Source organism: Falco punctatus (genome assembly GCF_963210335.1).
Source record: "Falco punctatus genome assembly, chromosome: 6".
Classification (NCBI taxonomy): domain Eukaryota; kingdom Metazoa; phylum Chordata; class Aves; order Falconiformes; family Falconidae; genus Falco; species Falco punctatus.
Window position 1 is genome coordinate 24,401,076 of NC_137585.1, and position 26,209 is coordinate 24,427,284.

At 38.5% G+C, this 26,209-nt stretch overlaps 1 protein-coding gene across 7 annotated transcripts in view; it reads right to left on the bottom strand.

Annotated features, from left to right (window-relative positions):
* The window catches only part of ERC1 (ELKS/RAB6-interacting/CAST family member 1), a 302,544-nt gene that overhangs the window by 55,815 nt on the left and 220,520 nt on the right, over positions 1 to 26,209 (bottom strand). For all 7 annotated transcript variants that reach the window (XM_080393515.1, XM_080393513.1, XM_080393510.1 and 4 more), the window contains one exon: positions 2,169 to 2,313. In XM_080393515.1, coding sequence (XP_080249641.1) covers positions 2,169 to 2,313 — 145 coding nt within the window. The remainder of the gene's footprint in view (positions 1 to 2,168; positions 2,314 to 26,209) is intronic.

Here is a 26,209-nt window from a genome sequence, read left to right on the forward strand (position 1 = left end):
TGACAAATAACTTTGACAGCTTTCCTTCCAATGTGTTGAAAGCTGCACACAAAAAAGGATAAAAGATGAAACATCCTTAAGATGTATGATAGATTTTAGGGAGGATGTGTCAAATTTCTATTAGGTCAAATAAATATTTCTCAGGTATGGTTCAAATATAGTTTTGATTGTTTATATATAAACATATATTCTGCCTTGGGGATTTGGGATGCACTGGAGAATACCTTGAAGCCCTATTATCTGTGATTTTATATTTATACTTATACTACCTATATATAGCTTCTATTCATACTACTCATAGCACAGATATGTTGAAGAGATTACTTTCTGCTTTCTTCTTTTTTTTTTTTTTAGATGACAGTCTTAAACCATCTTAAAAAATGATAAGACTTTATAGCCGATGCCAGTTTTGGAACCAAAAACTTCTAAAGGCATTTGGATATTTCAATGAATCTTCTGAAAAAGGACTATTGCTCCAACATCAGCTCAGAACTGGTCTCACTTAATAGCAAGAAGAATTTCAAATTAATCTCCTTTGCGATTTTAGTTTATCTGGGAAATGAAGTATCCCACACCCATACAGAAAAGCACTTAGAATAGGCATCCTTAAAGGAAATGGCCGTGTCCTTTCAGGAACACACATGGTATTGTAAGACTTGCCAGTACTGAAAAATAATGATATGAACAACAACTTTGTTAAAAAAATGACCTAAATGAAACCTAAGCCATTACATATAATCACAACCTTAACACAGAATTGAATATACACAAATTCTCAGCAGAAAAAAACCCACCACAAAACACTAAAGATTGTTCCATCTGTCCACAAAGGATAATCAGAAGGAAACTGGGAAGGGCAAGGGGCATGAAAGTGCTAGATTTTAAACTCAGGACAACAAGAACTGACAATAAAGTTCCTATTTCTCTTGGAATGCATAGTAATATATATTAAGGCTGTTATACCTACAGCCAATTACATGAAGAAAATAAGTACTCTATACTGCTGTGACTGCTTCTGAATCCTGTTCTAGTGGGATGCCATCTGGCTGACGAGTAATTACTACTGTCGCTCAAAAGTAAATAATACAAAACTGTAAACTATACTTCTTGCTCATTTTGAATCTGGTGTAACAATAAAAATCACTGTTCTTAAATTAAACCTTAAATAATTGTTATCTTCAAAATACATGGCCAATAACCTACTTGTGCTTCCTAAGGAAGAAGGACTGAGAGAAATCCCTTATCAGAAAGCAGAACAGGTTTTGTCTTACTGTCTTTGACAGCAACAGAAATCACCTGGTTGACAGATGAAATGTTGCATGTAAAACTTTATGAAGATGGAAACGGTGGCACTGAAGAAGTTGATACTGGATTGGCAGCAGCATATGAGCTATTACTATGTATGTGGCAAGGGAGTAACTCAGAAAAACCCACCAGAAGTGCTGAAGAAAAATCTACAGATTTTTCAGATCCTAAATCTATTATTGCCAGAGATGCCTTTTGCTTCCTCTGTGTTTTAATGGCAGTGTATTTTTTGCATTGCATTCAATACTGAAACACAGTATTAAATGCTTGAATGGAAACACACTTTTTCTGATTGTTGAGTCAACACAAAAAGAACTTAGCAATGGGAGAGGACAGAAACAGGAAAGGACCAATCTTCTCACAAGCACAAGGCTTCCCAAATTCTACTTTAGTAGCTGCTGTTTGCATATGGTCCTCCTGTCACAGATTAGAAATCACACAGTAGAGACTGTGTGGTGTAACACATTCATATTTGAGCAAGGAGAATTCTCTTCCATGTATGCTTCTTCCCCAACAAGGCAAATACAGACCATCAAGAGAGGTATCACTACATTTCCCTGAATCTGTGGTTATTTGTGACTGCAGAAAATAATAATCAATGTCCTTCTCATTCACAGCTTCCTATATATTCTATCAAACATTTACTACTCAGGCAGTGACACAAAAAAACTTCCTTCAGCATTGAGACTCCTTCTTTCCCCACCTCGTTTTGCAGGCTTCATGACTGGAAGCTGGTTTGAAATCATTATTTATGTACTTTCTATCCACATACAACAGGATTATACTTATTAGTTCCATAAACCAAGATAATAATCTCACACCAGTTTATTAACCAGCTTCCTTCCTAGCCCTCCTCTACCCACCTGCTGCTTGAGCTGTTGCACAAGACGGTCTTTCTCTCGTTTCAGTGCAGCCACTTCATCTTGGGTCTTCTTCTTAGAGGATGAAAGTTCTAGCAGAGCAATATTGGCATCTTTTTCACTAATGGCAGCAAGAAGGGCTTCCTGTCTGAAAAAAACATTAATACATTATTAACCTGCAAAACTTAGAAGAAGCCTCTACAAAGCATTGAACCATAAATGCTGTAGCAGCATGCAGCTCTGAAGAGCAGCAATAAGTAGGTTTGTCATGGTCATATGTCTGTTGGAGGAGCAGGAAGCCAAGACCCACCTGCCTCCCCCTAAATGACTGTGCCGATACCATATTATTGCTTATAGGATAAGAAAAAAATATTATAATGTGTTATAGTTCTGCACTCAGCTTCCTAGTTTTTAATAACTACCATTTATTGTTACTTTGGTGGAACATTTTCTTTATAATGTTTTAAACACTTCCAGAACAGAATTTTGAGAATACATGCAAAAATACTGGACTAATCATAAGACTTCTGTGTTAAATTATATTACGTTATACTGCCTATTCATGCAGCTATTTTAGAAGGAAGGTGGCATGTGACAAGTTTATTGAAATCACTTGAACAATACAGTGTATTCCCAGAAGGGAATGATGACACAGACACTTTTGTGCTACACAACAGACATTGAAACAGATGCCTTCAAGAATGCTTGAGCTATTCTTTGGCTTTTTTTGCGAGTAACTGATATAATGAGCTTGTTGGATGCATGTCCTGAGTAATTAAGACAAAGGTAAGCCTGCCCTCATCACAAACCTTTTGTAGCCTTGCAGAAATGGTGTAAGCAAGAATACGCTGTAGCAAGATCTTGAGGGCCAAGCACTATAATAACTAGATATAGAAACACAACCTTGCCATACTCTTTCCCAACAACAAAAAACTTAACAAATTGAGTTCAGAAGCATTTTATAGATACTAGGATGAGAGAAGACAAAGACAACAGCCCTGACCATAAAATGGTAGTTCTCAAATGAACTGAAAGGCCTGCTCTATGTTAGGGAAAACAACTATTTCTGTCCTTTGACCTTAATTCTCACCTTAACTGGTGTGGCGAAATCAGGACATACAACAGAACATAAAAGAAAACTTTGGCCTTATTGCCCGATAGGGGTGGCTTGTCCCACTTCTCACCACCTTGCAAAGAATGAATAAAATGAGGTCCTAATCGTTTGTGGTGGTCTGGAAGATAGCATCATGTAGGAGTGATGATGAAATACAAACTCTGAATACTACAGATTTCCTAGCTACCTTTCATCTGAAAATTCAGTTACAAATGCAGCTAAAGTAGTAAAAATATCAGATTCCCAAATAATCCAAGATTTTACCTGTGCTAGTTTATAAAAAAAGGCATATTAATATTGCTGATTTCAGAGAATGATTTTAAAAAAAATATCAATGTGTTTAAACTATCCTGCTAATCAGTCAATAGTAATTATTACGCTATTGCTGTAACACTTATTTTACACCTTTCATTAAAGACATAAGAAAAGTTAGAGAAGCTTAATGCAAAGCATTACGATTGCTTTTAATTATACCAATGTATTTTTCTGTTTGTTAACAAGATCTTTTTTAATAAAGACCCATCACAATCTGGTGACTTAGGATCACACTGGCAAACTGTTGAGCATAGCAGTGGCACTAAATCTGCTTTTTCTAATTCTCCTGTTACCACTCCTTGAGCAGACTTTATTTGCAGTAAAACATCTTTCTCTTTTTCTTCCACTATCTTCTTTCTAAACAATTAACTTAATCTTACGAATTTGTAATTGTGGCTACAGATACTTGCTGCAAAAACTACTCTTTGAGCTCCATGTGAAAGAATACATGACTGAGAAAATTTGAGAACAGGACACATGGACAACACTTTTATTTAATATTGATGTTTTGAACATACACATCTAACATACTGGACTTTTAAACTGAAGTCTTCAAAAGGGAAATGACTGGTACTACCAGAGTACAGAAATTTTTACCTGTTAAAATGCTGAAAATTTTATGACCTTGGGGAGCATGAAAAAGTGTATTTAATATTCTAATGTTTCTGAGGACAGAGCGTGAAATAGCTTCATCAGGTACTTCAGTGCTTAGATCAAGGGTGTGGGGAGATGCATACCTAAATATGTAGGATGTAGTCAGATAACTTGCATTGGCTGCAGCTCAGCAGCACAAAGAACTTACTGTCCTGGGTACTTACTTAGTCATCCCTTCTCCAATCTGTAAGAATAACTGCATATATATTTGCTTCTTGATTTTGTTCTAAAAAGTCTGAACAATACTGTTTTGACTCTTAATAAAACCCCCTCAACACAGTATTTTAATAGAATGGGACCAGGAATGACTACGTGTGCAGTCCTGTTGACAGATCTGAGTAGATGGTAGCCTCTAAGCAGCAGGTCAGGGCTACAACATTTTAACCCAGCTCGGCAGTAGCCCGCACACCACTTTTGCTCACAGACTTATGTGAAGGGCATGCTGTCTCCACAGCCCCGGAGCAGAAACCACCAGGTTCTGAGGTTGTTCCTTTTTGAGAGTTGTATGGGTGAGACAACACATTTAAAAAGCTCTTGTGATTTTTTCCAGGTGGGAAAAAAACCAAAAAACTGCTCTCACTTGAAAGGTGTGAAGTTTTGCTAAGACAATAGGTGGAAATTGATTCAATGATGAACAAGTCCACAACCACTTTCAGATGAACGATAGCTGGGGTGGAAGAACAACTTTTTCTTATGTATTACAGGTTTAAGTGAGAAGAGGGTGACTCATTTATGACCTGGCTTCTTCTGGTCCCAGTCAGTGACAGAGCTCTTGGAAATATTTATGCCAGTGAAAGCTTAAGACTTCTACCACTGCACAGCAGAAGAAACTAGCACATAAAAAACCACTGCTAAGATGTGATCTTTGTTCATCTCCTCAGTTACTCCAATGACTTCTAGAGTTTTGCTGAAGCTACCCATACACAGAAGTTTGCTCTTATAAGGATCTCAGCTGAAACCATATATACTGTATCAAAAAATGTGAAAGAAACATCTATTTCAAGAGGAAAAGGTGTGTTTCAATAGACAGAACTATTCACCATCTGACAGCAGAAGGGACTCACACAACAGACTTTCTGTGGGTCAAATTTATCTCTGGATTTATATGGTGTTTCTTGTACAAGTATGCAAGCTTCAAGTAAGTTTGCTTTAAGAGGACTATCAGCATATCAAAAATCTGACAGATCCAGTTTAGAGAGTACTTGGATCCTGCCTTGACCATATAGAGAAAAACTAGCACCTTAAATTATTCCTTGTCTTTCAAGACACAATACCACAAAGTTAGGCAATTTTTTTAGACACTGTAGGATAACAAAACAATACTCTAAATACATTTATACTATGAAGCAATATAAATATTCTCATGATTTAATGGAGCAGAAGAAAGGAAAAGATGCACATCAGGTTCTCAGTTGTAGTGTCAAAATGGCAGGTGTGGGAACGACCAATAATGGGTGCATTATTGCGACCAATAATGGGTGCATTATTGTTGCCACATTGGTTTTGTTGCTTTTGCTTTATACAAAAGTATCCAATTTTGGATGTCTGCCTGAAACATGAAAAATATCAATAAGAGTGAAGTGACAGAACATGATCCATGACCTCTGCTTTTTTCTAGCTATCGGTATCCTGGGAAAGACAGGCTGGCTTCGAGCTCTGGTCATTTTCACTTGCTTTAGAGTAATCTGTTTTGATTCTAAAGAAACACTTATTCTTTTAATAGTAAACCCACAACCCTTGCTGATGATTCAGGACCAGAGCCAAGAATATCCCTGTAACAGTATCTATATAGCCGTTACTCTGGTATGGAAATTAGAGGTGCCTCAAATAGCATGTAAAGCATGCCTTCTGCAATCAAATCCTTTGTTGCCCACCTCTACTTCTTAAGTGAACAGCCCAGGACCAGGACAATGAGATATGGATAGCAGACCATTCCTTGTTTTTTTTCTGAATTTAACTTTGCCACCATGCCTTAGAAAAAATATCCCAATGGCCAAATCTTCAGTGCTACATTGTATGTGAGGCAGGGTGCTGGTCAAGAAGTGGTGTGAAAGGTGGTGTGGCTTTCTGACTGTTTTCTGGAACTGACCCAAAGTAAGAAAAAAATACTATGATGTGATACATTCGTTGTAGCTGCATTTTTGAATTCTGCAAGCTAAACATATACTATTTCATAAGGGAGAAGTGCAGGTGTCACTGCCAACTCTGCTGGAAGGAGACATGTCTGCAATGGTGCACTACTGCTCTCAACAGAGCTTGGTATTGCTAAAATGATTCTAAAAGACCACAAAAAGCAAGTCTCACAAAGCAGAAGACAAAAATTGTGATTGAAGAGCACTACAAAACTGACTTGTTTCTCTTCTTGAAAGCTGTTATCCCCAGGGAGACCAGAAGAACATGCTGTAAGGCAGGTAAGGCGGCAAGAAGGAGAAAATGGGCTGCTGCATGAATGGTGCTGGTAGCACATGAACAAACCATCTGTCAGGAGAGCTGCAGTCAGTTGTAAAAGCACAGCTTCAGTTTAAGTAACAGTCAGTGACACAGGCTTAAGCTTCTTCAGAAAAACTGCATGTGTCTTCAGTTCATAACACTGGTGGTCCTGAAATATTCTGCTAGGCGGGCAAAGCATGTACTTGCTGCACAACCCAAGATGGCTGAGCTTTTACAATGCTAGCTAACGCCAGAGTTACTACAGAAACATAGCTCACTTAGTTCTGGTATTTCAGATACGGGCAGTGGTGTAGCTGTGGCAACAGCAGCTCAGCAGAGGGGAAACTGCCTGTTTATCTCTCCATTTGGGGAGGTTCTATAGCCTGAACTGAGCTGTATGGCAGGTCACAAAAGGTAAGCAGATTTTAAACCAGACTGAATAATAGCAAGAAAAACCTGAAGAGGCAATAGCGTAGAAAATCTAGTGAAAAGAGGGTTAGGATTAACTCTGAATTGGACAAAAAGAGGAAGATTTCTTTTCCCTTCTATTTATGCTGAAGCCTTTCACTGAATGTGGCTCATGATCACCACAGACCTGAGTGGTACCAAGACCAGTAGGCTGAATTCCTAACAGATGATAGCAGATATAATCTGAAGATCAAGATCAACATTATTTGCAGTCTTAAAAAAAAATGCAAAGAAAGATGCGTGTACCTTTTTCAAAATAGATAGCTACAGAATAGAGTTAGAGCTGCTTTTAGAGTACTTGTGATTCATCCATGGTCTCCGTTCTGTTTGCAGTTCAGCTGGGACTGAGAGTTCATATAGCCGATGCCAACGACACAGTGATAATGAATGACTCCAACTCTGAGATACGGACAGATCCAGAGGACTGAAATGTCTTAGGAAGGGCAGCAAGGACTGCAGAGCCGAGAAGCCACTGAAAACGGCCATAACTGAATTCCCCTGACGCCAAATATCGTGAGCTTTTGAAGCATTCCTGATGAAGTTGTCCTGTTGCATTTACTGGCCACCCTAATACTTTTGTCAACACACAACAAAGAATAGTGTGCAAAGGCACATCTCCTTCAGACCTTGAATGGAAATGTCTGATTTTGGGAAGATAACTGGACAAGATGGCAACAGTTTAAACTGCAGCTTGGTTTTCAGTACAGGCCTTCAATCAAGGCAAAGCTTTAAGAACATCCCTCAGCCACAGAAACTGTTTGGTTTTTTTAAATGAAAGCTTAAAAATCAGAACAATGTACTATTATACTGCTACATATTACTAATAATACAAACTGTAGAAATAAAAGGCATCCAGCAAAGCAGTATTTTCTAAAAATCTTTCTCTAGCACACAGGGCTTAAAGAATTGTACATCATTTAACCTCAAATGCTAAACAGTATTTTTCTTAGAAAATATTTCAGCTTCAGTGACTTTATTAAAAATGTCAGGTGCTAGTATCTCATACACATGCTTACAGAAGCCCTAGAAAAAGACATACACAGCACAGATGTGATTTCTTGTATAGACTTGGGGTGAAGATAAAGAAGTGATTTGGTAGTTTGAGCGACCAAGTATTGAATGAACCTAGAAAATAAGGAACTACAGCTCATATAGATTCAGTTACTAAGTCCCATTAGCACCAAAACACCCTAGTGTGCAGTGAAAACCATAACACATCTCCCTGGAGTACTGCAGACATCAGTCTTGTTTCTTTCCTCTTTTTCCTCTTTGGTGAAACAGAGCCTATTTTTGAAAATGGGGACATGAGATTTTCTAACTACTCAGTAACCGTCAGCACTGCAGGACTAATGTGCTGTAGCCCGGATAACGAGCTGTAGCAGGATAAGTCCAATAAGTAGTAATAAAAAAGGTTCATCCACAACACTAAGAATGTTTTAACTACCAGGGTTTCCAAGTTTGTCCTCTGGCTTACAAATACTAACAAACAACATGTCTTTAAATGATTCTCTATAGTACTTGGTTTCACGAGACTATGTAATTCTTTCACAGCTCCTTCCTATTAAAGGAGAGGAATCCTTCTGGTAAAGCATGAATTTTAAAAAGCACTTTTGTACTTTGCAGCACAGTTCTCAGGGTCATAGTGCTGGAATATTTATCAGCTGTATGATTAGAAAGAACAACAGGCTGCAAACAGTGCCAAATTAATGACGCTTCAAAACATAAAAAAAATACATAGTCAGTAAAAGAACATGTTTACATATGTCAGAAAGAACACAAATTACATATAGAAATGTTATAAATACATTGCTCTACATATTTTTTCTTCAAATTATGAGATTCCTTCCTATCTGAAGTGTTTCTGAAAGTGTGGATGAGAAAATACAAAAGCAATTTTGGGATCAGCAGCAGCTCTGACTTTAATGTCACTGAGGAACTGGGATAATTCCATCAGGCTTAGTTTCATTATAGGGATCAAATCTGCTTTCCTTCCAACTGGCATTGAACTACAACATTTAGGGGTCTGGACACAAATTTGGAGAGCTCAGGTAACTACAAGCTCTTAGCAATCCAGTCAGTTCCTTCAACAGAGACTGTTGCACTTCCATGAGGGATGACTGACCTGTCAGAGTTTGCAATCTCGCATATTAAGATAAACTGTAATTATGGATGTTATGCCTTTAATACACAAGGCTTCAAACTGGGGAGGTTCTGCTGTTTCATAGACTGCTTACTCTCACCAGTGGTAAGGGCATCAGTCACCACAGAAGGAAAGCGCTGCTCCTTGCGCAGTACTTGCTTCAGTTCTCTGATTTTTATCCACTGTGTTTAATCAAAGCCTACAGAAAATACTGATAAAAGCTTTTAATGCTTTTCTATCACAGACATTTGTAAGACTTACCATGGTGAATCACCGTTACAATAAGAACTGGATTATTTGCATGTGAATTAAAAAAAACCATCCCATGAAGTGACAACAACATAAAGAACTAGCAGGCAAAGAGACTCAGTTAAAGTATTGCAGTATTATGAGAGCTAGACAGACACTTCGGTGACAGCTTAGAACATAAGTGTGTTAGGACATGGTATTTAGTAATTTCATGAGTTTGGTAGAATGAAAATGTTTGGGTGGGTCACACGTGATGAACTCTCAAGAAGTAATTAGTAATGCAACACACCAAACAGCTGATCCAATGGGACAGTTTCCCTGTCATCATAAACTGTGTCAACACATCTACAGTGGTAGTTCCAAACTTAGTATTTTTTTTCCTACTTTTTTTTTTTTTTTGCTGGTTATAGACTATCCATATAGAACATAGAAACTCTGAACTGTTTGAACTACATGAAGAGTAGATTTCTGTTTCTAACACCCTGAAATCCCAGCAGTTAACAGTCACCAGCCTGTCAGTGAACCTGCAGTACCTCACAGGGAGGAGGCAGTCCTTGCAGAGCTCTAGGCATCAGAATTTGGTTTCTAAAAGTAACTTCGAAAAAAACTGGCAGTCAGACCAGAGAACATAATTTCAAGATGCCAACAGACCAGTGCCTCAATACACAAGTTGCCAAATTCTGCAGCAGCTACAATTTCTGCAGCAATTGAGATTCAGCTAAATGAAAAGCACAAAGTATCCTAAAGAGAGCAAAATATTTATACAAAAGAAACAGCAGCAAGCTCTCCCTGCAAGACGGCGGGGAAAAAAATGAACCTTGGCAATAAGTACTGCCTGCTCTTTCAAGTACAACTGGGAATAACAAAACCTCAGGCTGCAAATTAACTTTGCAAACACAGTCTTACACCCTCAGTCAAAAGGGGTAACACCACTCCTATTCCTGTACTTGCTTCCCAAATCAGCACGCTACCTTTGCCCTGTCTGGATGGTACATCAGCAGTCTTTCTCACCCCTGATCTACACTCTCACAGCTACCGAAAAAGGATTTGCAAATTCAAGCAAACCAAGTGAGAAGAAAATAAAAAAGTTGTTTGTCATCAGTAAATTGAAGCCTCCTGAGTTTACACCTTTTCACTGTTCGTTTCAATGTCATTACATACAAGTGACCACAGCTGGAAAGCAAGAGACAAAAATATAAATTCTTTGTGAATAGAGTTGTGTGGTCACAAAAAAGGTGTCCCTTTAATTTTCCACTGTATGAATGGTGTGATAATAATCAATGTTGATTTCAGACACAGGAAGCATTATCACTTGTGCTGTCCTTTTTTAAAAAATCCCAAACAGATACTGACAGCATATTTAGACCCTCCTATACACATTTTCTCTAACATCCTAAATGTCCAGAATCACAGAAGCATCATTTCTTACAAAGATTGATAAGCAATGCTTTTCAAAGTCCTTTCCCTCAACATATTTGATACAGTCACAAGTAATCCTATAAACATTTTATATTACCTTTCCCAACAATTTTTAGCCCTTCATTTACTTCAGCTTTCCATCTTAGTTTTACCACTTGAGGTAGAGTTTTGGCACTGGAGGCAAAGATTTGCAATTCCTAGTCCTTCTTATTTCTCAGCTCTGAGCACTCAGAATTGCAGTACAGCTCTAGATTGTGTCTGCCAGCATGTCCAGAAAAAAAATAATCTAAAAAGCTTTTGCAGAAGGACTTTCCAACCCACAACTAATTTTCTGAACTATTTTTATTGATTAATTCCTCCAGTGAAAGAGTGGCTGCTGCATATCACAGCTGCTAAACTGATAGTCCATGGGCCTTACCTACCTGCCTGTAAAGAGTGGGAGTTCTTGAAGATGGCACAATTTAGAAGGAACCTTCAACCCTGGAACCTCATGTTACAGGAGATTTGTCCCTATAAGGAGTAGGGTTTGGGATTTTGTTAAGACAGCTTTCCTTGTTTTACCAGCCTTCGGTGCAGAAGCTGGATGAGAGACAGAAGTACTCACAAGGCTTTAAAGTTCCACGGAGCTGGCTTTCCTGAGCAGGAAGTCCTGAAATTTGCACTGTCTTTCTTCATCTGCAGTTTAACAGCAGTGCAAATAGAGCACAAACTTAAGGCATAATTTTCATCCAGGCAATGCATGTCACCAGAATACATCCACCAGATTTTGAAAAATGACCTTATAAGAAAAGCAGCTCTAGTTTCTTTTCCTGAGACATGGCTGAGTACAAGTTGACCTTTAACTTAGCACGTGGTTTCAGAGTTGGCTTAAGCTGACACAAGACAGGGCTCTTGCTGAAAGAGATGGTTCTACCCACCCATTTTCAGGTTCCTGTCCCCTCCCCGGTGTCAGCACGTGTATCACTGCAGCCTGGCAATCCAGCTAAAACCTAGCCCTGAATAGACACGAGGAACCCACATCTGTCCACAGGTTCCCTATCCCTAGAGGAACTGCAGTTCTTCAAGATGCTCTGACAATGTCAAACCTTTAGTTCTTAAAGCCAGCACTGCCAAAACGTAAGAATGGAAAGCAAATTACGGAATTCACATTGATTGTAACATATCAAACAACCACAACTACTTGTGTAAGAACAATCGTTCTTTAATTATGCCTTCACGAATCAGACCTCAGGTGGAAGATGGTAGAAAGAAATTTCAGCCATATCAGTCAAACGATGACAGCAATACTGCAGTCTTCGTATGGTTTCTGATTCTGTGAAAAACCCAAGTCATATTTTATAACATAACTGCTTTCAGAAAACTATCCAACCTTTAGACTGGAATCAAATATACAAACTGATAAGAGAACCCACCTCCTTGCCAAATGACTATCATGACTGTTACTTCTGGTTAGTACAATTCATCCCTCTTCTTTCTGCATCTATCTTCTTTCCAAGCTTGACATACTCATTCTGATAGGTCATCATACCTTCCTTCCTTTATATTTTATCTGTCTGCTCACTGAAAACCAAGGCAAACGCATTAATTTGATTTTGGGACCATATGCATATTATTGCTAATCTCAGCCCTGTCCTCAGTGCATTATGGTTCCACTTCTTTTTTCTATCTTTTTATATCTATGCCTATATAATGTTTTATTGTTTGCTTTTATTTCCCTTGGAAGGTCTAATTCAGCAGGAGTTTTCACAGTTCTCAATTTATTCGTGTAATTTCTGCCTCCCAGAAACATCCCTCTCTCTTGACCAATATTTAAAACTGCTGCTAATTTCCTTTTGGATGCAGATATACAGCCACTTAAGTTTGTAACTGTTCCTTAAAGTTTTTCTTCTTTGTCTGGAATCAAAAGATCTCATAGTTTTGGACTTTAGATTGAAATAAATTCCCTGCTTCCTCTACACTAGAATCTCTGTGTGCTTCTGTCCAATTTACTTGCTACCTAATACTCTTTTAATTTTTCAGTTTACTACTTTGAAATTGAAAACTTTACTTGTATAGCATAGTTTTTTTAATTTAAACATGTGTACCCAATTTATGGTCACTACAACTGAAGATGGTTTGGGTGATGATTTCTTGTCTAGTATCATCAACACCTATTACAATCCTAAAGTCTTAAACCAACATTACTTCTCGGTCATCTACTGAGTTAAAAAGTCCAGCAGTTTCTTTTATTTGTATCCAATAAATAGATGTCTCCCATAACAACACATTTCTCCACTGTTATTTACATATACCACAACTCTACACCTAAAATCCATAGCAGACTACCATCTACTCTCTTTGTATAACTCCTTTTATGGTCCTTACATTATTTCGACTCAAAGTAACGCTATTTAATTTATGCAATCGCTTCTTTATTTCCTCAGAATCACCAGTATCATTAATATACACCACCTGTACTTTCCTGAACAACCTGTACCCATATTCCAGCTGTGATTATTATTCTATTTCCCATTAATTGCCATTATCCCTGTGACATTTGGTTTCATGTTACATACCAGATGTGCAGAGCTACTTCATTTTGTTGTTCTTTTACAAACACCTCAATTTTCTTCTGCATTTCAAAAAATTTTCTCGCTAGAGTTACAGATTGCTTTCATTATTTATTGTCTTTCTGACTAGCAACCTGCATGTGTCTTACCTGACTTCCTTCTCCCTCTTGTCTGAGGGTTCTTTTGTATGATTGTGCACGCCTCTCTCCCAAAGCCCCCTTGTCTGATTTCTAAAAAGATGTGTTTCCTATAAGGTCAGACAGTGTATGTGACTGTTTGCATTAATTCTGCAAAGGATGGCTTAGGGTTTGGTTGAACAACAGCAGCACTAGTGCTGACATCTGTTCCAGCCTAATCCTAACACTTACTACCTGTATTTCAGTCTTTTCTGTTTGCTGCTGTTGCCCAGAAGATGGATTGAAAAGGGAGCACAAGAAACGCCAAGTGTCTGGATAAAGCCAGGAATAGCAGCCTCAGGGGAAAAAGAGGATGGAAGCAATTTCATTCAGCACTGAGGCATCACTTTGCTTCCTGCTCCTGGTAGCTTCAATGACCGCTGCTTAAGTAGTGGCAAAAAAGTGTTTCTAAGCAAACAGAAGTTGTTGAAAGGGTTGAGGACAGGAATGAAGCAGGTGTCAGGGGCTATGGATAAAATTTGGATATATTTAGTTCCACAATTGCAGCAGAAGGGGCCTGAGAGGTTTCATTTAATTTCCTTTTTCAGATCTGGGTCTGAAAGTAGGTGTAGCTACTTGCAGCCTCTTACTGCAGAGGACTGTTTGAATTGGCACTACAGTATATTCTGATGAGCTCTGAAGATAAACAGCTTTCCAGATGCTTAAAGCAACGGGCATTCTACAGTAAGCAGGGAGCATCCTACCATCTTCTTTTCTGTTATCTCCGTGCAGTTCCTGTTCTTCATGGGAAGAAACTGGAACTGCATGCTGTAAAAACAGTTTAGGAGACAGCATGTACTGTGCTCCAGGACAAGCACTGTTAAGCCTGATCTAAACCATGGAAACAGACCCCTGAAAACCCTTTACTATCAGATCCCTGCTAAGCATAATGATGACTTCTGTTTCTTTTTTCATGCATAGATTCAGAGTTTTATAAAAAAAAAAATGGAGCTCAACAGTAAGCTGTAATGGATCTCAAAGTAAGCTGTTACCGCCTGTTTTGTAATGAGACACAAATTAAGTGAACCTTAAGCAACATGTTGAGAAAGCAAGTCATTCATACGTGAGGGAACTGGAAGAACCTCATATTAGCATACTGCAGCTACCAACACCTTTTCAACTGAATAAATTTGAAGCTGTGTTTATCCTGTAGTTCAAACAAAACTTCCACCAACACTGCCATAGAGGAAACATCACCACATTTTAATTTTCAGATATAACTCTAGTATCTTAGAAAAAGTAAAAAACTCTGATTTCAAGGATGTGAAATAGAAGAAACAAACTTAAAGCAGCTTGTATCACACAGAGAGACTGGCTCATGAAAACCTGTCCACACTACAGATAAATGCAAGTTCCCATACTTTCTTGTAAGTAACTTTTTGCTTCTTTTGATATAGTTGCCCTTGAATTGGTTGTACCACTGTTAAGAAGTATAATTTGGCATCTACTTAGGTATTGAGACTTGTGGCAAGATTAATTTATTGTGACAAAATTTCTTGCTAAATTTAAAGATGTTTAAACTTTACCTACTTTATGGAAAAACCATGCATGTTTTCCAAGGCAGACTTCAGGATGAGAACTTCAAGGCAGAAACTCAAGCGTGTTGCAAGGAAGAAGACTGTTTTATAGGTTACAGCTTCTTCATTCTAACAGTATTATTTACAAACTATTAGAGGAAAAATGGCTTCTTCTGTCAGTTCCCTGTAACATCTACACTATTGAAAACAATTACATTAAAGGAGACAAATGGCAAGAATACATGGTGGAGATCTACACTGAACTGTATGGAGATTCACATGGGATGGCACAGAAAACTGTGAGGCAGGGGGAACTTGAGTGAACTGGACAACTTCTAATCCTGAAACTGTCCTTAAGAAACAGGTATTTTGCACGTCAACAAAAATTCTGAGCATTTTCTGAAGTGTACGTACCTATGAATTTACAGGAAAATATAAGGATGCTTCATGCAGAATAAACCTTTTTAAAAACTGAGACGGAAAGACCACCAATGAAGAAAAGCGCTAGATTTTTAATACTAACAACTGCTAACTGCAAAACTTGTAAAGAAACATAGTCAATTGAAATAGAACCATGGCTAAGTGGAGCTCAGAGTCAGGATCTACTCTTGGTCCCTGTCACTTGTGGTTTGACTAAAAACATGTCATTTAACAACCTCTGTAAATGCAAATGCTATTTACTTAAGAGAAGAATTGTATGAGTACATCTGGTAACGTGTGTAAAACAGTGACATCCTGAGCTGAAAACAGTCAGGTTTCTTTTTTTTTTTTTTTTTATTGTTAACTTAAAGGAAAAAGGGGATTACCAAAATCTTGCACACTGCATACCGCCTCATTTTTGCAAAGAGTACCACGATTGCACCAAGATTTTTCACTTCTTCACACAAGAAACTCAAGGAGCTACAAGGCCCCAAAACTATGAAGGAAACACCTGAGAAGCAAGAGGATTCCCCCACCACCAAACCCCCAGCAGACACACAGCAGAGAGCTCTTGGGCGAGACAAGTGTAACTGCCAGCTCTGAGCAAACCTGCATTTATGGATTTATGGCAGCCTCCCAGTTAAAGGCCCATCTGGGTTGGAGGGGGGGGCAAGCTGGGAAGACCATGCACCGGTTACATTTTTGCCATTCCTGCTGCGGTATGGCGTGAATAAATCACAGGGCTGAGGTCAGAACAGCCAGCCCATAAAGTGATTCATGGGCCCAGCAGCACATTCCCCCAGGACTATGTACTTTATTACAGTAAACCTCAGAACAAGATACAATTTCCTGTCTCAAGGAGCAGCCTCTAAATCAGGACACCTGGACAGCCCTGCAACCGCTTACAGAAACAATAGGTCCCAGCCCCACCGCTGCTCGCCTCGCCGGCCCGCGCTGCCTGGGGCCCGCTGCCTTTCACGCCAAATACCACCTCTAGAAACGACCTCCTCCTGCAGCAGATTACTGTGGTGACAAGACCCTGCAGTCAACGTACTGATATAATCCTATTCTTCAGACATAGCTCCCCAACCAAAACATAAATATTCTCCGCCTGTCGTTTTTCATTCCATTTTAGCTTTTAGGTCTCTTCTGCACTGTAAAAATTTGATCCAAAACATTAAGGCAATCGAGGAACTGAAAGGTAACTCACTGGTTTCTCTGTTTGCAAGCAGATCCTTCACGAAGAGGTGGAGTTTTTTTGCACGCTGAAGAACCTGCCACGCAATTTAGGTTATAATACAGATTTTTCACTGTGATCAACAACTGTGATCTGAGCTTCTGGTTTGGCATCTGGGAAGAAACTGAGGGGGTGACAAAGATGATGGTATTGTCAGACCCCTGCTCCTCAGCCACCGGTTACATTTTTAGGAGAAAGGATAGAAAACTCACTTTAAGCCATGAAACAAAGTGGTGGGTATTTTCTGCTCTAAATATTCTGGGGAGCCTTATCTCTAAACACTTAAATCACACAGACCTTCTGGGCTGCAAGGAGCAACCTGCCGTGAGTGCCTCATATTCTAGTTGTGCCTCAGATGAAGGTGAGGCATGTGCTGAACATACTTCTGCTGTTCTTCCTGGAAGCAAGAGGACACTTTTCAAATAGAGGCTCCCCGTGTTCACACAAAGTGGGACAGAAGAAAAACTTGCTTTGCCTCCTTCAGATCCATAAAGGATCACTGGAATGAGAGTTTCATTCAGGTGTATCTTTTCACATCCATCATTCATCACATACATCATTCAACAATGAGGATCATGAATAAGAAAAGGGAAGGAAGCTTCCCTTTCAGCATTTATTGGCAAAAGGCAAGACCTTCCTGTGGTTTTGCTGACAGTAAGTCGTTCTGTACAATCACTATGCAAGCAGTGGAAGAGATCCTGATTATTTTCACTCTTCAAAGTTGTTTTGAATCTTAAAACTATAGACTTAACAAGATAAAATGTCCCTGGGAAGCTGCTTCATGGAAAACATTGCTAGGTATAAAAGGCTTACATGTACTGAGACACACCTGAAAAACTTTCAGAGGACAAGAACATAAGAGAAAGTGATAGAGGAGGGGAAGTCTGGGGGAAATTTAGGAGAGAATTCATCAAACACTTAAAGTTAAGAATGCTACTGAACCGCTCAAAGTGAAAAACAAATCTAGGTAAGGAAAGAGGAAAAACGAAGGACTGATAAAACAGATGTAAGTAACGCTAAACCCATCAGATTTGTCCAAGACTGAACCCTCCTGAAGCTATTTCTTTCATGATTACTTTTCCTACAAGCAAAAATGGTTATGTGGAAAACTAACTCTTCCACCTACTTATTTTGTTTTATCCTATTTAAAGGATCTACTTCACTTTTGTGGATTGTTTCAGAGCTTAGAGTAGGCAGAATCAAGGCTTATTCATTGATTTTATCCAGTCTGATTTCCTGTACAGAACAAATACTTGCATCGTATCCAGTTGCTCACATTGAAGCCAGTTACTTATTCTGGGGGGTAGGGAAAGGACATCCACTTGTGACTGAAAGCCATGAGGAACCGGCTGCTATCCTTGTGAGTTTGTCCCAGTGGTTAAGAAATTTCACTGTCAGAAAGTCGTAAGTCTTTCTAATCCTATTTTTTCTGTCAGTTTCTGGATAATGATCCTTGTTTCAGCTGTCTCTACTGGAATAAACAGTGGTTTAATATCACTGTTATTTAATTTTCTAGATATTAGAACTATACAGAGTATTGTGACAACTGTATCAACTATCCTTTAAAACAGAAGTAAAATCCTCATTCTGTTTGCTCATTAACCCTACTTTTATGTAGCCAAAGTCCTTCTGCCGCCAACATCACACTGCTCTTTTCCATAAAATTGCTGCATCTTTTCCAAGTCATTCCTTTCAAAATAGTGTACAATAGACTCCATATTATTCTAATTTATATGTCTAATGTTCAGATGCACTTTGTGAAAATGAGTTCACACGAAGCAGCAATTTAAATTGCCCTACATGATTGTTCTCACCATTGGGTAACACTATGCCATTTTCTTTATCACTTGCATGTTCCACTGACTGTCATTTTATACTTACTTCCAGCTCAGTGATAAAATGATTATTAGCATCAAGCCTAGTACCAAAATCTATGAAGCTCAAATATAAATATCACTGTTCAGTTTAATTGTAATTGGTAAATGCTGACAAATAATGCTCCCTTTAAGCACATTGTCTGTATAGCACTATTACATAATGTTGGGAATTAGTCATTTACAGACGTCTCCTATTTAATGCAAAAAAATATTCCTATTAAACAAGTGTTTTTTTAACAAAACTTTGGAGATAGTCAAGGCATCATATCACATTTTTTTGAGATTATATATCTTACACAAATTGAATTGACTGGTATTAATTAAAAGCCTATTCTTCAATTTTTACATTACCAGAATCTTTTATAAGCTTATTCATTACTTTGCTCACAAATTGTAACAGTTCATAGCAATTTAGTCATCCGGCCTGCTATTCTGCAAGACTTCCAGAACTTTAGCATTTCCATAACTTCTAGAATTTCAACAGAATTCCAATATTTATTAAACTTTCAAGAAGCCAAAATTCCCTTCAGCCAACTTCTTGTAGTGTTCTGAGACACCAGAAATCTTGGCGTGACACCCCCAACACATGTATAACATCTTCAGCAGTTTCTTAGATTGAAAAGAAAGAGATACGGAATGCCACAGTGCCTTTTTAAGAAGAGAGGCAAAACCATTTCTGTTCAATTCCTGAGTGATTCAAATTAATAATGAAGGATGTCACACATCAGTAAAATAATACATTAGGCATACTGCAAATACCTCAAATGGCTTAATGAACTGAAGGAAAAAAAAAAAAGGAATACATCTTTATTGACTTTGTTTTTTCAGTAAATCTAATTATGCTGGCTATTTTACTACTGACAGAAACCAGCAAATTTTTATAATTGAACAGGTTTTTAATAATTTCAGTGCTGGCATTAAGAAAACCAGTAGCCATTTCATCACCACCACGGAAAATACAAATGGTGTCCTCTCTGAAACCAAAGACGAAATTCCCACTGACCTCATCTGAGAGCTGTATTAAGGGACCTGATCGCCTCTGCCTTCTAAATGGCTTTAAATATTCATTAAATATTCCTGAAAAAACTTTCAGCATTTCATCTACCTATTTAAAAATACAGATAAAATCATACTTAATAATAATAAAAAAAAAAGATTGCAAAGTAGAATTTGTGGAAGTTGAGAAATGTAATCATTATCTACTTGTGGGGATGCTTTATGCTGTCTTAGTCTTTTATTAAATGAACATATATATGTTTGACTAAATAACCTACACATCATTTCATCTTGAAAAGCTTATTTACACATGACAGTAATACATCCAGGGATAATGGCAGGAGAGCACCTCAAGCTGCTTAGCAAAATCACCTTCAGATAAAATAGAATTTAGCACCAGCAGATCCCTAAGAAGTGACATAGAGGATATGACTTCAAGAGTGGAGTGGAAGAGCAAGTTTTGATTTTTAGGTTTTATGTACAATGTGTAATCCCCCAATCCCATTTTCAAATACTCTGACAGGTAATGTTTTATTATTAATGTGATTTCAATGCAAAACAACGTAGAGAAGCAAAAGGAAATACAAGCTGTATTATTTTTTCCCCCCTCACACATATTGCTTTTTTACTTACTGGTGTGATAGGGACAAAGGGAAGATACTGGTAACTGAGTAGAAAAAATGGTAGAAATGAGAATGATCTCTGTCCTCTCCACTTGATGGTGGTACTCCGTATAATCTTCTATCCAAATGTAACAACATCACTTCTGTGTCAATCAAGACATCTGTTTGTGGTGTTCAGACCTCAGAGCTAGTCTGTGCAACAATACCAAACATGCCAGAGATGCCATGAAAAGTTCAGTAATGTGCCAGACTCTCTAGGTTTTCCAGGTGATATTTTTAGGTTACAGCAAATAGCAAGGGAACATTCTTCTTCCTTCCCTCCAGATGAGCGTGTCCTATGAAAGGACCCGTGGTGTAGCAGGGTAACCAAAGTCTACCACAAGCCATGGCAAGGGGATTAACACTGCCAGCTTTGATGTGGCTCTAGAGCTGTCACTGCACCCCTTAGAGAGATCAGCGCCTTTTCGTCTGGCTGCAAAGGGAACAGTGTGTTCAGGGATGTATGAAAGCCCCTCTTCCCCATCAGGATGCTGACCGAGGCCAGCAAATGTTCATAGCAGAGGTCACTCTGAGGGGAGGAAAGCAATAACAACCTGACTGGAACAGACACCTTCTTCACTGAAAAGTCAGCCATTTACGTTTTTGGTCTTGTACACCTCACTGCAAAAGATTTTGAAGCAGTTCATTTAAAAATAGTGCAGGGAGTCTGCTCTCAAAGCAGAAATAAAGTACACACACTAAATATAACCTATTCCAGCCTTCAGAAAATACTGCTGAGAGGAATGGCCCAAAAGATTCTCTGGGAAAAAGAATGTTTTAGAACAAGAAGGCTATCACACTGTAATAGCTTTACAACATTAAAGTTAATGGCAGTTTTTCATTAATACGGCTAGTCAGTATTATTTTGTTTAAATTAGCATTTCATCATTTTCTGATTTCTCAAGTTAGCTACCTAATTGTAGACATTTTCTCTTCCTTCTTCTCTAGTCGGGACTACTGAAAAGAGTGAAAGAATGCTACCTACAGCAGAATTCTTAATTTCTATTAAACCCTTTCAGAGTAAGGAGTGATGTAGGCATAAACCAAAGCAGTGGAAGAAAAAAAATGGCAGCTGAGAAGAGATCCCAGGTTGCCCAGGACAGACCTGAATGGGCAGCAGAGGACTGCGACCTCAGACTGTGCATTGCTTCCTCTCAAAAAAATGTAATTTATGACCAATGAGCAATTTAACCATGAGAAACAAGATCAGACAATTTGCTTCCCCAAAGGACACAGACCAAAGTTGTGTTTATATTAATTGACATCCTCTCCTTAATTTTCCATGCAGTTGGATCACTCCAAGCCCTCATACATTCTGCAGAGTTCTCACAATCATGAAAAAACAAATTCAAATCCATGAACATAAAATGAGTGTATGTGACACCCACCCACACATGTACAGGACTTCAAACAAGCCCACCTGAGTAACAGTGACTCTCCCTAACTATAAACGTCGTCTTCTTACAAAGTCTGAGAACTTTCTCAGATTCAGAATAGGTGATGGAGGAACGTCCATGCTACACTCAGTAATTTTGGGAGGGGAGGGTGTGGGTAGAGAAGAAGGGGGTTTTTCAGTGCAATTTGGTTAAAAAGCTTGTTTGCACAGGGCTGTGCTGGCCTCATGGTGACTATTCATAAAAGATCCCCAGAAGAGCTGTAAAGTCTGCCTATAGCCCAGGTGCTATAATTGCTGTCTGTCAAAACAGAGCTGTTTTCTCAGTAAACATTTAAGAATGCCCGATGGTAAGTTGATTAGTCTGGGGTTTTCTGGGGAGGAGTAGAAGGATGATGGCTGAGAGACAGAGTAAAATTGATGACTTGGAGAAAAAACTTTGATTTCATTAAAACACTCCAGAGAGCATTTAATTTTTCAGTTAAAAGACAATTCCTATCCTTGGAAAGGAAGGAGAGAGTAGGAGGGAGTTATTACCAATAATGTCCAATTCCCAACTGTAAGAAACATGGATCTGTTCAAGGACCAGAGAACTGTTATCAGTATAGAAACTGGCTCGGCTGCCCCTTCAGTGTAGCTGTTCATACAGCAAGATAATTCTCACGTCGCAGAGATGGCTCCCTTTCAGTACACATTGCAGCCAGTGCCAAGAGGTCTCTCTCTCAGTGAGTTTCTGAGGCTTCTCCTGTGCACAAAAGCTTTGAGAACCTCCATCTTCACAGCAAGCCTATTTCAAATCCAGCCTGCTCTGTGTTGGTAATATGGAGAGACAGACCCAGTTCCCTCAAGTGCTGGCAGCAGCACTGACCACACAGAGCCTATTCAAACCATTTCATGAGATCATCTGCTGGATTTGTACACAGGCTGAGCCTGTGCAGGTCCCAGACACCTGAGTATGTGAACTCTATAAAAAACACTTCTTGCATGAAGCCGCACACAGAAATGTCAGGGTGGGAAAGGGGGATAGCAAGCGGAGCTGGCGCGAGGAAAAAAGGAAGGAAATTAGGAGCATATAACAGAGCAAGGCTTCAGCCATCTTTTGCAATTAAAGAAACTCTTCACAGACCCTTAAAGTGGCAGAAGGCATTAGCTGTGCATTTAGGCTGTGACTTACAACTTCCTACCTCTATAGCACGGTTAAGAAAGGCAACGCAGATATAAGTAATTGACAACCATAGCAGCCCCTTACAAACCCCTTTAGGAAGGAGTTGGTGAAGCAAATTCATAATGGCTCTTCCTGTACATTATCTGCACTTCTGTATTTTCCATCAGTAATCATTGCTCCTGAACATCCATAGTATTAAAGCGATTTCATTTGTACTGCTCAGGTTACATCAATGTCAACGCTTACTTGAAGTCCCAGGGTTTTAGGGGTTTGGAATTTTGCCATCAAAACTCATTCCAGGCTGAAACGTGGCAAAGTGGGGCTCTGTCCCTCCTCATTTCCCAGGCAGTTTCATGTAAGTCTTTTTTTTTACAAAAAACCCTCCGCAAACACTTAAGATACTTTTGTTTTTCTCAAACTAGAAAGGTCTTAAATTATTACTATTATTATTGTATTTGACAAAAGTTAATTGTGACATCTCAAAATGTACATTAAAAGTTCTAACTAAAACCAAACACCTTGTTAAATGTGCAGCTTATATTCCTACTCAATTGAAATAGTCGATACATCTAAAGACTACAGAGGGTATGACAATGGGTAATTACAAGGGTAGCTCAAAAAGTACAGGCAATAAGTAATAACATTTTATGATTATTCAGAAAAAATATTGAACTGGTAACTGCTTAGGCATTGCAGTAATTTTAATAAAAATTCTAATAATGCAATGGACTGATTTAACAGTTTCTGCAATTTAATACTGATCAGCTAATTTAATGATTTTTAACAACACCCAGAGAAATACTAAGCTAATATTATTACTAGATTTTTTCCAAGCTAATGGTCATTATATAGCACTCTGGGAATGCACCTGTGAAGCAGACATCATGCCAAAGGCCTTCAGCAAGCTCTCTGGCCCACTTAAAAAGGCATTTATTTATGTTATCACTCTCAGTATTGCCTCAAACCAGGCACTTGAATTACAAGTAGAATTTACCACCCAGTATTACATGCACAGGCTCTATTTGCAGCTAATGAGGAAAGTCACGCACGTCATAGTGGAATTGATGTCATGCAACAAAACGGATGACTATGTTAATCAACCGGAGAGAGAGAATTTGTTTTGGTCCCAGTTTCAGGAATTAAACCTATAGCCATGGGAGGTTCTATCTGTAAAAGTGGGGTGCACAGCCCACAAGTGCCCTGACGATACATGTCTAAAACAGGCATTTGCATACAAATGATTGCATCATTTACAGAATATAAGTGAGAACTGAATGATGACAGAGGAAGGACATGGTAGTGACCACATTATCTACAGCAATCTGTTTTTTATAACACTGCCCAGGAACTGTGAAATTTTCAGTCTCTGAAAGTTCAAACCCACACTGTAGGACAGCTGCTGGAATAACCAGGCTATATAATGTATTCTATGGTGATTTTTCATTTCCTATGCAGAAGGAAATAGAAAACTGGGGATCATTACTGGCAATACTTAGTAAGGTTCCTTACTTCATATTCAGCTATTTTAAATGGTATTTTATTTTTTTTTATTCTTTTGATGGTGCACTTAGGATCTTTATACTGTTAAACAAGCTCATACCAGGTAAACAGCATGTCCTCCTTAAGAAAGTATAGAAGACAGTTTTACATTTAAGAACGATAAAAGCACAGATGGACTTTGCAGTCTCCTTTGCATGTTCAACCAAAGAAGTTTGAAAGTTAGCCCTCTGCACTCTGAAAACAAATGCATTACATATAAGGAATTGCCGCTGTTCCACCCAGCTCCAGAAGGATCACAATCGGCCTCTGAAATACCACACAGGTGAGTCTGGACTGCAATGATGTAGCAAACCAAGCACTGATGAAAGCTGGAGCCAATGCCACTAAAAAGATGAACGATCTGAAGAGTAGTCAAGTTGTCAGCCAGCATAGTAGACTTCATAAAAAATGCCAAAGAACATTTTTGCAACAGGATAGGAGATTCTTTATTGCAAACGCAACTCAATATGGAAAAAAGGATCCATTTATAAATACAGAATTGTATTAGATAAGATTTTAGGAAGTCTTGAAGAGCTATAGTCTAACATGCTGATTTCCATTCTAGAATTTGGTTTTCTTCTAGCTAACCTGCATGCAGACATTTCTCTTTTTGAATCAAGAAAAGGTTGGTGCCTGCAGCACCAACTAATCTTAAGTACTAAAACTGAATAAATTCAGGATTGGGCTCCAGTCAGTTCTGTAGCCCTTCTAGTATCATGGTTATAAATTCTCATGTTCTTACACTTCAGCAGATGAAAGGACCTCTGTGATAACCTTTCCCACCCTAAAGATGTTTTTTTAGATACAATTCAAATTGCTTTTTGTAAACACACGGACAATAGCAAATAGGATATGGTGGGGAAAGTTCACCCTGCAAAAGCTGAGATGCCTCATTGCTGTAGCCATAAGACAATAAAAGAGATTGGTTGAGTTTTTTACAAGTTCTGACGGCCAATTCCACTACTGCTGGCTGGCTCATAGGATTTAAATATCTGCATCTCAAGTTTTATAACTTGCCTCCCTAAGGAATTACTAAGCTTCTTTCCAGAGTCTGTTTAGAAGGGAAACCATTCACTTTGGAAAAGACAGGACTAATGCCCGTACTCTGGGGGCTCTGGTTTTGGCTTAGTCCGCTCTGTTCCCTGTCAGACACAACAAGAGTGAACCTGATTGCTGTGAGTCAACAATTCTAATCCATAAAGTTCAAACATCAGGATGCCAAGGACCAGGCTTCACTCGCAAGCATTACCATGTCAGGCTCTTATTTCCTGAAATTAATGGAAAAATCTGAGGTAAAGCAAGATAAAGTTACAACAAGGAGGAATGAAAACAGAGATTGCAATTGTAGCAAAAAGGAATCAGATAGGTATTTCCATTATAGGAAAGCTAAAGCAAACATAATTTTTAGGTTAAAAAGAACCACTGTGTGATCAAACTGCTTAAAAACTATTTGTAGGCATTTCTGAAGAAACTCCAAATCTGCTTCCTCCAATCAAGTCTTGTTATTTTTTACTAATGATTAGGATAATTGAAGTGATCTCAACTCCAACTAACCACTTAGATCTGATCCACTTCGACACATGTTAATACACAGAAGCATTGCAGAAAGAGGCATTCTTAAGAGAAACAGGATTAAAGCCATACGACAAAAAGATCTGAAGATTTTTAGTGTTATAGCACACTCATCTATGACAGAAAAATAATTCTGCTGCTTGTCTTTTCAG